This window comes from Sphaeroforma arctica (assembly GCF_001186125.1).
Source record: "Sphaeroforma arctica JP610 unplaced genomic scaffold supercont1.671, whole genome shotgun sequence".
Classification (NCBI taxonomy): domain Eukaryota; class Ichthyosporea; order Ichthyophonida; genus Sphaeroforma; species Sphaeroforma arctica.
This window is the reverse complement of record NW_014039887.1, coordinates 17946-30729: the sequence shown is the minus strand read 5'-3', so window position 1 is coordinate 30729 and position 12784 is coordinate 17946. Positions and strand designations below refer to the sequence as shown.

The 12784-nt window shown below is 40.0% G+C and overlaps 2 protein-coding genes across 3 annotated transcripts in view; one reads left to right on the top strand and one right to left on the bottom strand.

Moving 5' to 3' along the window:
* Positions 1-3570, top strand: part of SARC_07956 — a gene marked incomplete at its 5' end in the record, with an annotated part of 8590 nt that extends 5020 nt beyond the window's left edge. The window contains 7 exons of one of the 2 annotated variants that reach the window (XM_014298082.1): positions 89-190; positions 579-651; positions 931-1045; positions 1923-2013; positions 2412-2828; positions 2965-3078; positions 3362-3570. In XM_014298082.1, the coding sequence (XP_014153557.1) occupies positions 89-190; positions 579-651; positions 931-1045; positions 1923-2013; positions 2412-2555 (525 nt within the window). In that variant the 3' untranslated portion in view covers positions 2556-2828; positions 2965-3078; positions 3362-3570. The remainder of the gene's footprint in view (positions 1-88; positions 191-578; positions 652-930; positions 1046-1922; positions 2014-2411; positions 2829-2964; positions 3079-3361) is intronic. The other variant, XM_014298081.1, reaches the window with a different exon arrangement.
* Positions 3571-4889: 1319 nt separating this feature from the next.
* Positions 4890-6362, bottom strand: SARC_07955 (hypothetical protein; the record flags this gene model as incomplete). Its single annotated transcript, XM_014298080.1, has 1 exon — positions 4890-6362. Exon 1 carries the CDS (start codon positions 6249-6251, stop codon positions 4890-4892), a length of 1362 nt encoding a protein of 453 aa, XP_014153555.1. The 5' UTR covers positions 6252-6362.
* Between the last annotated feature and the right edge of the window lie 6422 nt (positions 6363-12784).

Genomic DNA, 12784 nt, shown 5'->3' with positions numbered 1-12784 from the left:
ATATATATATATATATATATATATATATATATATATATATTAAGACCTTACCTTGTTCTGAAAATGGCTTGACATTCGTTAAACACAGATGAAGGCATTAGCTGACGACGATGTTAATCCACGGCGATTCGATTTTGTTGAGCGGCCTTCTGACGAGGCGATCGAGCGATCTTTGGAGCGATTAGTAGATGTAAGTATCGTTTCTGTGGGTGTGTAGGCTTCAAGCTTCGCAGTACCTCCTATCAACTAACGTTGTCAACTGTGTAAAGGAAAAAAGTTGTTGTTTTAATGCTTATGTTGCCTTCTGTATGGTGTTCTCCTTTTTCTACTTTTGTAATTTACATTGCACAGATATCCAAGAGTCCTTTGAACGGATCAAACTAGCAACCAACCCGGCTTATTTTAGTAAAAACATAGTATACGTTCTGCTTAGTAAGCCTGGTTAGATAGGTCCGCAGGACTTTGCAATACCAATTCAGTCCTTCTCCCACATCAATCGCGCATAGAAATTTGGCACACCCGATATGCGTCACTCCGTTCTATTGCATATTTACTTTCCCCGCCCTTCATTCACTCAGCATGGCGCTCTGCTTATGCACACAGAGCGCATCTCGATTTTGGGTCGCGTGCTGGCCCGACTACCTATTGATGGTAAGTTTATTCTCGAAATCTAAAAACTGCATAGTGTTGATTTCGCATAGAATCAAGTGTTGATGAATCTAATGCGAAATCTTGCGCAGTTGACACCAAACAATTTGTGCATGTGTGCCGTTATGTTATTGATATGTGCGTACTCCCGGGTACTATTGAATGCCGTTACATCGTACTATGCCACCGCCGCAGGTCGCATCTATCGTAAATGGAATATCCTATACATACCCACGACTGTATCACATTTCTACCTTATATCAACACGTGTTCTAAAAACAGTCTCTCTGGGTAAGATGCTTGTCATGGGCACAACTTTCCATGTGAGCAGCAACCTGCTAGCCGTCGCCGCGCTCTTTTCGGTTCAGTCTCCCTTTTCGCTGAATCATCAACCCAGGTAAAGCAAGCATCTATTCTGTTTGACTCATATATATATATATACATATATATTTTCAGTGTGTGGTTAAAGTGGTTGTTGGACTTCTTCCGGATGCATCTCAGTATTTTGTTTGTGGTACCCTTCGGCTATTTGTATGTACTCGGTATTGTGCGTCAAAATTCAGGTTGTACTTTGTAGGCTTTAGCGCTTATTGAGCGATTGGTATGCGATTATGGCCATGAGTGTTGCCCGAAACTAGTATTCCTAGCGCGGTGCAGATATCTGCTACTATCATATTACGGTCAAATGGGCGCACGATTGCAGTCTTGTAAATACGAAAATTGAACGCTTTATGAAGTACCTTTCACGAGAAATCTTGTAAATGGAACATTTTTTAAACTTTCTCCTGGAGAAATTTGCCTTCACAGCAAGCTGGTTGAAATATCGAGCAGTGTAGTTCGGAAGATGATTCCATTGTACCTGCATATAACAAGCAAGCAAAGTTCATGTTTGATTCTTGTAAAGGCGCCCTGTCAGATTTGACTACCAGGTTTCGGGCCGGATAATTTGTTTCACTACATTGCGCTTTCTCGTTTAGTTTTAATTGTCCGCACTAAAACGCATATAGTTACATTCCAAGAGTTTGAAAATACTCACCAGAACAGTCTTTGTGCGTGCATGTTACTCTGTACAATAACATCATATAACAACATATTTGACTGCTCTACTCACCACGGAGCTTGCCTACCTTTTGGAGACGCGGATCGTTGGGACTAGGGCTCTTATATGCGTTCACCTGTAATCAATCATCTATAGTTCTGTACATGCGCTAGTGAGACGCAGTTCATTATATGACTACTACTATAAATCTAACATGTACAAAATCGACAAGCAGCTACGGTGAAGAGTACGATGCCAGACACGAGTTTGATTCCACCCAGGGAGATCCCCTGACACTACTGGCGGCATATAATGCCTGGCTGGAGGTGAGCTTCATTGTCTTTTCTATACGCAACTATACATGAGTGTATGTGAACGTAATGGCCGTTATTCTAGTCTAGATATATTGGTCTACTGATAATTTAGGGATGCTGACTACCCACAATGTCTATATAGAGTCGAATCTACATTGTCTTGTTGCCGATTCTAATACGGCGAGTACCGATGGAGTATGACTATCTCGCTGTAGCTTAACTCAACACATTCTTGTCAATCATTTTGGGACTTGCTGCTTTATTAAGTACTCAGCTAATGGATCGCAGTTCGCTGGTCCCTCCACAAAGTTCAGTCTATATCCTACGACAGAATAAAAATAATGAAAGCTAATACCGATACATCCAGCCTAAATCTATCACTGGGCTCGCATTCCTAAACCAACAAACAGGTAAAACTGAACGGCGAGAATTCCAAAAAGTGGTGTCATAGACGTGACCTGGTATGTCAGTTTTTAGTAAAACGGATCGCTTGTACATGGATCTACGTGTGTGTGTGCCTATTTTGGCTCCATAGAGTCGTTGCATTTGTTTAGTGTAAGTATAGTTTAAACATCTGTTGTTTCTTCATGTGTGAGAGATATATCCGTACAGATATATGCGTGGTGTGTGTCGTGTATTGTGTGTGTGAATTGGTACAAAATCGAAGAAGTGTCGCCTACCGAGCCCTCACGACGGCAAGGATCAAACTGCTACGCGCCTGAGTGGATATACCGATGGTACTGTCGAATGGAGCGAATAAACCGATGGACTCCGCAGAATCGTCAAGCGAGAGGACAAGGAATCAGTTATCTGGTCTTCGAACTCGGGTATGAATCTTTAATAATTTGATTTCAAATACATGTGTTTTACTGGTGACCATTTTTGAGTTAGCACGTTTGTTGAACGGCGGTGCTCAGCATCTGTGCGCTTATTCCGTGCGGTCATTTCGTGTTCAAAACGCAGCTATTCGAAACCCTATGCGTACTGATCGACAGGTAGATTTATTGCACTGGTTGAACTGATCTACGTCTGATGCACTCCATGCACACTTCTCAGTGCACGACCATTAAACAGCAGGTATGTTTTCATTAAAGATTGAGATATCCAAGCCAGTATAAGTGTATGCTTGTCACCGCACTAAGGCACAATCGCTATTGGAAGTTGGTGCTTGTATTTTAGACGGGATAAGCATAACGTTTCCAGGTGCAATCTCTTTATGTCTCTCTATCACGAACAAACAAGTGAGAGGGTTAGGTTGTTTCGGAGCTCAGGTGGATAGGAAGTTTATATTGCGAAAGAGAATATTTTTCTTTATTGTCATAGCTAAATTAAACTTCGTTGTTCTGTCGTTTACATACAGAGCCTAAAAATGTTCAGACGATAAGTATTTAAGGCAATCAGCGCTAACTGCCATCGTGATCTCAACTGCACAACGATATGGCGGTAGATAGTATTAACCCGGTCAGCTACGAGAAATTTATTAAACGGTTCTGGATTTGCGAAGCCGCTTCCCGACTTGAATACAAGCAGCAGAGCGTATGGCCTCGTGTATGATAAGAAATAACCCGAAAGTCGTTTTTGGTAGTAAATTGTTGCAGTTTGTGTTCGGGAATGTGGGGTGGTGCTCTTCATTATTGGAAGGAATTGACGAGTTGGAACTTGATATATATTGACTACGTTTCATATAATGATTGAAGGGACGAAAGCACATTGCCAAGCACTTCGGCACTGTATGCAGTCCCCTTTCACATGAAATTAACTTGAATTTAATTTCGTGTTGTATTTTATTAGTGGCGGATTTCTTGTGATAACTGAAAAATCTGGTCGCCAGCTGACAGACCCGCAGTGTATCTCAGTATGCATCCGTGTGTAAGATAGAATAAAAAAAAAGATCTGACATATCAAACTTTTATATTTTTTTTCCCTCATGCTTAGTACATTTTCCTAACTTCGCACCTCTTCATACCTAAAATCGAGGGCGGTATTAAAGTCTAAACAAATCTAGTACGAGCAGCTCTTCATGTATATCAGTGAGATGAGCATATCTGTATTAAGTTCGGCATCCAGCCTAATACTTTTGCCTTCCTTGTGCATATTAATTGTATAACAATAAACGAAGTCAAAAAAGCTCCTTGCTTACCTCCTCTTCATCGATGCGTCCAGATCGGCACAGTGAGCACATAATAGTAAAACGAATTCAAACAACAGTACTCACAATTTCGCCACAAGCTGATCGATGCCGCTGATGGTCTAGAGTCTCGACACTTCAAACAAATGAACAGTGTTGACGTTTTGGAACCTTGTATTTGATTGGGTGCTAATATTGCAAGTGTATATCTCAATCACAACAACAATTTTCATAGCCTTATGTCATATAAAAAAGGCTATGCAATTTCAAATATGCAATATCTCAATATTTACAAATACACAATTATCAATTTCGGAGCTAAACTATGAGTATTGATTTAAATCTGTGAAGAGGTAACTGAAAAACAATAATCAGTATCACTTGAATATCAACATGGAGTGTATTTTGTTAAATATAAATTAGGTCGGGACAACTATAAATATATGAGATCGGTACAATTTAATTTTAAAATACCGACAATCCATTTTCCTACCGAGCTCAATTCATGCCGATCTGCGGGTAGTGATATTTCACAAATTATTTGTCAACTGATTGTGATTAGAAATCCTCCCTACCCCGCCTTGAATTTCAAATAAACATATTCAATGTAAATTTTATATTCACTTCTCCGCCTTAAAAGTATGCAGATGAAAATCTCGTGTCCGTCGCACTATACTATCTCATCCTTCACCTTCAAGCGTCAAACAAAATACATAGACGAAACAAGTACGCAATTCGCAGCCGTTGCCGCTTCATTACTTCAGGTACGGGTTCTCAAGTTGATAGCTTGCTCGCTTGTTTGTCCCGCTTCCGGTGGCGTAGGTTGTGTTCCGACAGCAATCCCCACGGACACCATAATCCTGCTATTCCTCGTCCATATATTTGTCAATGCTGATTGGCGTGGGTCCATGTCTCTGGTGGGCTCCAATTCAAAATACACTACAACAGCGATAAGACCAAAGAGTTGTACGACTGCAATGCTGCTGCAAAATAGTTCAGAATAGAACCGCAGATACATGCCTGGAAGCGGATAATGCTTGGCCGCCTTAAAGCGGCACATGGCAGTATTATGCAAAACTGTCTGTTGAAGTATGTACACAGTGACAGATACTGCGCTGATGACGACCGACAGCACAATGTTTGAGCCAGCATCGGAATATGCCGGTCTAATCGAGCGTGATTTAATCGAGTATTTCATCAACCAGAATAACGCAAAATGAATGCCGACCACCGCGATTGTGTCCAGGTATGCCCTGCAGTTCGGTCGATTAAAAATCGCTATCACTGCAAGTGCTGCTACCACGAGCATATCCCACAACACGGCAAGGGTGAATGTACTGATGAATAAGTGTTTTGGTATATCGTCACGGTAAATATATTTTTTGCATAAAAAGTAAACTAAGCGTTGATGTGCGGACATTGCGCCCAGAATTCCTAGCACGAAGGCTTGTGACGCACAGGCGTCAATGATCATCAACCAGTTAGGTTGATGGAAAAACCCCAGATAAACAAATGTCATCCACGCGTGGAAAACTCCGATCAGCCACGCACATATTGCTATGGTTGCTATGTAGACAACCCCACGACTTCTCACAAAGTAGTGGTCGCGCTTGTACAGCATGTATATGGCTGTACACATCAGCTGGAGAAATAAAACTGACACAGCACAGAGGGAACAAATTAAAACCACCGTTTTCTGGTAGTCGTTGTTAATGTTGGTACTCGTCTCGATGAAGCAAACGCCAAACAACACGCCATAGGTTAGACCGTTGCAAAGTATATTGGAAACAAACAGATAACGATTTAGGATCTGAAAGTCATGACTGCTGAAAACCCTGGTAGAGAGAATACGTTGCCAAATTGCCCATGGACCTTCCCTATGTGTCGCATCATTGCGTAAATTGCGTACCGGCATCGTATTTTCTTCCGTCATCTGGTCTTCCGATGCGTGCTGATGAAAAAACGTTATCATCCCGTTACGACACACCGCCGCACGTAACTTCGGATTCGATTTGTGTGTCTGGTCGATGCTGTTGGGCACACTTGATTCCATACTTGCACTGTTTTGAGCGTTTTCACACTCAATGTGAGGTGCATCAGATGGTTTCGTACTACACTCCATTTTTTAAAGACCTCTATGGCTACCGAGGCCAACGTGATTGTATTCTCACCCGACATGTGCCTCATATGTTGTGAAGTATGAGGCGCTGTTACGGTGTATTTGATACAGAAACGTGGTTATTAAACACCATGGCGACAGGGTAAACATTCACTATCAATACTGGGTGTTGTTCATTCCGACAACGAAATGAAGGAATTCTTTGTTTGTTTATGGGTCGATTTGGCACGAGGTTTTGAGGACGCAGTAGAGTATTCTTTGTGGGTCACATTTTTTTTGTCGAGGTTTCTGGTTTTGGGGTGGCTGTCAGTCTTCTTTGTGGGGTGTTCTATTTTTTAGGAGGCAACTTTAATATAATTTTCTTATTTGGGTTTTTTCAAAAAAACAAACAAATAAATAAGATAGATATGTATAAATACACTTTTTTTTGCCATGGACTTCTTCTAAATAGAAAACATCTTTCGCACTTGATTTACCCTGTATTTTGCCATAAGCGCCTCTACTCTCTACTAGAGTAGAGAGGCGGTAATAAATACTATAAAATATAAAAGAAAATACAAATAAAAGTAAATAAATTTATAAAATGAAAATCACATTCTGGATGACGTACAGTATGTAGCCTTCTATTATAAATTAGACAAAAATCATGTGTGAAAAACTAGAAATGGGTTCTTGTTTTTGAAAAATGGCATTTTTATCCGAATAGGCCAGTGTATTTAGACTGTATTTAGGGTGTAAATAGCCTTTAGGCTATAGGTGTTGTTTTAGGGTTTATATTTTTTGTTTAAAAATTTGGAAGAAGGCTGGAAAACGACTTTGTCTATACGACACCCGTCACTATATATGAATAATGCCCGAGCCTTAGCTAGTATTCCTTTGTATATTTTTTAATTGTATATGAACCGAGTAATTTCTTTTTGAATTTATGTTCTAAATAATATTTGCGGTTACAGTCATACCTCTTTACATGTCCACCTCTTTAAGGTGTCTACCTCTTTATATGTTCAATTTCTATTTTGGCCAACCCCCTATATATAAGTCAGGTCTTTTTTAGACCGGTCCTGCAGCTTGCTCTTGGACGCCCGACTATTAATATCACTGATTGGAACTGAGCTAATCAGGAGCTCTAATTGCTCTTTTTAAAATTTGTGTTGTTCATCATAGTGCTCCGGCCATTGTGAATATTTCACCTTTCACCTCAGCTTGACTAAAACGGTAGCTTTATCTATAATACATACACTAGAGTACGAACTACAATAGATCCTGATGGGAGACACTTCTAGTGGTGAACGCTGTTGTGCGAAAGGATGCAATACAGCGCATCCAGTGGGTGGTGTATATAAATGTGCTGGTTGCGATCGAAGTATGCATGCCTTATGTGGCGTGCATCTTGATGAGGGGTATGGCTCAAATTCAATCGGTTACTGCCAGTCTACAGATAAATGCCAGCCACCGGATGACGTGTGGAAGTCTGGTTTCACTAATAACAGACAGACAGAGCCAGACGAATTGACACAAAACACACCTACAACGATAGATAAGCTCACTGTTGGTAAGAAGAAGAAAACATATAAACAGACTGTATTATCAATAGTGAGCTCCAATACAACGAATAGAATCAATCTAACAAACAAAGTTAAAGGTGTCATCGTGCGTACAATCCAGAAAGCGGGATACAGCTTAGACCTATCATGGAAAGACAGCTATCGTAAGGATTTAGTTAAGGAGGCAGTGCGGGTATCAAAACAATATGAAGGTTCATGGAGTTTGGAGAGAAGATACTCAGTCAGTCTTACGAGGTACATGCGAAAAAGATATATCGAGAAAGGAGAGGAACACATCACGAGTTCGAGAAGCGTTTGATTGAGATGGTCGGTAAATAAGGTTAGAAGCTGGTTTTAGTGCAAGTCAGGGCTTGATCGTCACGAAAGGGAAGAAATATTTAATGAGAGCGCCTAGAATACCTCCTGGTGTGACCCATACTCCCATAGGTTGGAACCCGAACCTGATGGTATGAAACTGACCCAGACTTGTCTTACCTCTTTATATATCCAAATATTTGTCAATCCCGGGAACTGGACATATAAAGAGGTATGACTGTAATGAAATCACAGAACAGGACAAAATCCCATGGATCTGAAATTTACAACAGAACGGGACAAAACCGAATTCAACATTGTTGAACTACAGTGCAATTGTGCAAACTAAACGATCATATTTTACATAGCCTTCTTTTCTTTTTGTATAATTCATAGTTATCAGTTGGCTATGTATAATTAGAAGGCTATGAAAAGATATTGTTTTATAATATTCAGAAGTATGGATCCACGAATTCACGCTCACAGGTTTAACAGAACATTGGCTCTCTCTAGTCTGAGGCGTTGTATTCTATTTCAGGTGATAGGTTTAGATTATGTGCCGAAAACTGATACTTGACCGTTGTTTCGGTGAAGAAATGATTTTGTTAAGTGTACTCGCGTCGCCTTACGTGGGCCCATAAATATCGACCCTGCCTTTGCGAATGGACCGGATGCGGTTTTAGACGCGGCTCGGGCGTTAAAATTTTTTTATGGGAAGATTGTTCAGAAATAAATTAAAAAAAAGGTATATTTAGACTATGAAAAATACCGAGCTCAGCTCACGCCGCACTGTGCGGTGAGCAGACTTCTATTCGTAATACGTCAACACGTTCATACGTTATAGGGGTTTAGTTTTGTGCCCGCCCTTATATTTGGCATAACCCGCCAAATTTTACCAAAATATTTGATTTTATGTAGTTGGACAGATTTTCTACTGTGAAAACATACCAGCTATTAATTGGGCCATATAACGTGCAACCAAGCAAAATTGGTTTTTAGAACTGGCTCCCTGTATACTACCAGAAAACGGGAAAACGGTTTCAAAACTAAGCGTTAACGTAAAACGGACTACGTTTTCACCATAGATGAAGCACGTATGTATTGAAGTCTGGCGGTGAGTCATGCTTCACGTTTATTTTTATTTTAATTTTAAAAGTGGGAGCCCTTCATCAGAGGAGTTCAAAAATACCATAAAAACAGATCAGCTAAAAACCAGGTGGCAAATATTAGATTCCAATTGAACCATAAATTTACCCTGAACATTTGTGTCCCAAAACTAAAAATAGGGGAAGCTCTGGAGTTTTTGGAGCCGAGTCCTAAGGTCCTCCTATTTCGTGCAAAGTGTCAACAGTCCGACGTCCGACATCCGACAAGACAAAGATGACACCAAACGGACATCTTACAGACAAAGATGACACCAGTTTCGCGTATAAAAAGGGGACTCAAATAGGACAAAGAACAACAGTCCACAAAACTACCAGAGAAAAAGAGACCCACCATCCCTCCCAACAACTAATACTAATTTTATAGAAATAAAAATCTGCCGGTCACTGGTGACTCCGGTCTCCAGTGACACCGTTCGTCTCGCGCCGTTCTAGTCCCGCCTCTCACAAGGCCCTGCGATAAATAGGACACGCGAGACATATTCTGCAAAACAACGAGTGTCCAATATTTATAGTTGTATTTAAAATTTTAGGTCTCTTGAGTTGAATATTGAATTGTTGCTCTTGTTGTGTGAAAGTCTGGCAAGTCCCAATTAAACCGCCGCTCTCATCATTCATCGGGGGGTCAATAGATCACCGAGTCACCGACAAGTCAGCAACAGACAAGCATTTATGAGAATTGCTGGAATGTCGCACTCTGTGACTTTGAGTGCTCTAGGTTGTGTACTCTGTAGACTGTAGTCTGTAGTCTGTGGTTGTACTCATAAAAAGATAAAAATTATAAAACTGATACATAAAAAACTACTAGCTATTGCCTATTGGCCAACAAGCTTTTTGATAAAACAACGAAACTCGACAACAGTTTTTTTTGCTGACACACAGTCACACTGACTTACAGTCTCCAGCTAAAAGTTAAAAGCATTTATTTTTGTATGTTTTTTTAACGTTGAAAAAGGACACCTTTTCTACCTTTATGAGCCCTTCTTAAATTCAGTTCGTGAATTATTCAGGTCAGTGTGTCAACTTGTTTTGTCCTGTTTTTAGGCGCGCAAAGCTACCAACTGCCAACTGTATGGTGTCAGGTTGAGTGCAATACAATTGCTGATTGGCTATTATGCCCAATTTAAAAAATTATAGGACAAATTCTCAAGTGCAGTTTTGAAAATTATATATATTATTTTGTCCCAAATAAAAGTTATAACTTTTATATTTCAAAAAGTACAAGTTAAAGGTTGAACGTTCATACAGTGATCCCATGGTCTCCAGACTCCGATCACACACACAAGATGGAATGACTGATGACACACACAAGTAGAACAACCTGCTCAGGCCCACCTTTCTCGGTCAGCGTCCTGAATTGAATTACGGCTGCCGAGAAGTTGCATGGGACAATGCTGCTTTCCTTCTTAAGGCCTTCCACATACACAAAGTCACAACAACAGTTGTGATTGTAAAAATCTGACCACCCTACTAGAGACTAGTCATCATACTAATCGTGAAGTTGTTCAAAGGAAGCCTTTACTTCGTTAATGTGATGATCACATACTTTGATGGAACGTCCACAGGTCGTTGTTAGTGTACACACTCGAGCGAATCCTATGGAAGGAACAATAATGCGTAACATGGAAGATTTTCAGTTGGAAGGTCCAACTATGGGAATATAGGCGGCAAATCAGAATAAGAAAGGTACGTCGGTCATTAATATCTGCATAGTTGCGTTGACGATGACCATTCCGCCGGAGTGATACTGTTAATCTTAGCCTTGATCACACATATGACGACATGGCAGGTTGTCACTATTTACAACATTGTCTAGTCGTCGAATTCATCATATGGATATCAATCGTATTATGAGGCTTTCATATTGCAGTGGTGATAAGTAGCGTTTTGACGCTTCTTTCGCGGTTGGCGACACTATAGATTATCCCAAACCAATTGAATGCAGAGAAAACAAAAAGGGTGGTCTTTCGGGATTGGGCTAAAATGCTACCCTTTTGTGCCATCTACAGCCTGACACTGACTTAGACTTCGCCTCACCTATTCGATCTTGAGCTGCAATAATTATTAGTCGAGATATTACGCCGTCTTCTTTTGGTATCTCCCGCTTATACACTCAACCGGAGTTCGGATTCTCGTCTGCGGATATGCACAAATTGGCAGCTGTAAAGCATACAGATGTGCCTACTCAAGAGCTGTTTTTGCCTGGGTTGCCTTTGTGCTGTAATTCGGCCACTACCTATATTGCATCCGTCTGGTTTCATGTATTGATTCCTGGGGCAGTCCACGGGTATTTTCTTCTTCATATTTTGTGGCTCCTTAATCGTAACTATATATACCCTAATAGTTCGCCATACTATCGTGTTGCTGGACTCGCACTGCATTTGGTACCCTTTCCTGTTGTATATAGGCTGGTCCGCGGAAATTGGGCACGGGTTGGTTTAGCCGTATAGACTTGCGGCGCATTGTACATGTTTATTTCAAGACTGACCACTGAAACTTGTCCACGCAATAGAGGGCATCTTAAAAACGTGCATCGTAAAAAATAAAAGGCCGATCAAGAACCAAACACTTTCGAGGAAAGATACACATTAAATGCTGGGTTGGTGGTCCTTGCAGCATAGTGGCAGGACTCCGAACGTGAAGACGCGGTGATCAGTTATCTGATAGAAACGTACTCGGATCTGACTATACCATGCGTATCGACACAAAGCCCAAACTTCGTATACAGATTCAGAAAGGGTATTTAGAGGTCACAAATAGGGTCACACATGCATTCGAACGATGACTCCATGTCACTCAAAGTATCTGCAAACCACAGGACAAAGTTGTTGCGTAAGGACATATCTCGACCTTGGACGGCCAGCATCCCAATGCATCTACTCAGTATCCGATAAAATCAGATTAAAGACCACTGTTCCGCTCCGATTGTTTTATTCAGCATAGAATGAACTATTACAAGGTTAACGTTTAACTGATTTGATTATCAGTATATATATATACTTTTCCCCACTCCTAGCGTAGTGTGCAGTACTCAACACAAGAAACTAGGTGCATACCATGCATATGAAAGTATATATATATAGAAAAATATAAACACATACACATACATACACATGCAATTCATATATACATATATATGTATATATATATATATAGATAAAAATATATACATATATATCAAAACACAAATATTTCACAAAAAATGCAAGTAAATAAATAAATATATACAAATAGGTATATAGGTGAATACACATACATATACATGTATACACGCATCTAGTTACATATACATGATAAAAAAACAATACATACATACATACATACATATATATAAATACGCACACACACACACACACACACAAAAACACACACACACATATATATATACATGTGCATATACATATATACATTTTATATATATATATATATATATATATATATGCATACACATACATACATACAACTACACACACAAACACATATATATATATATAACTACATATGCACATAGTAA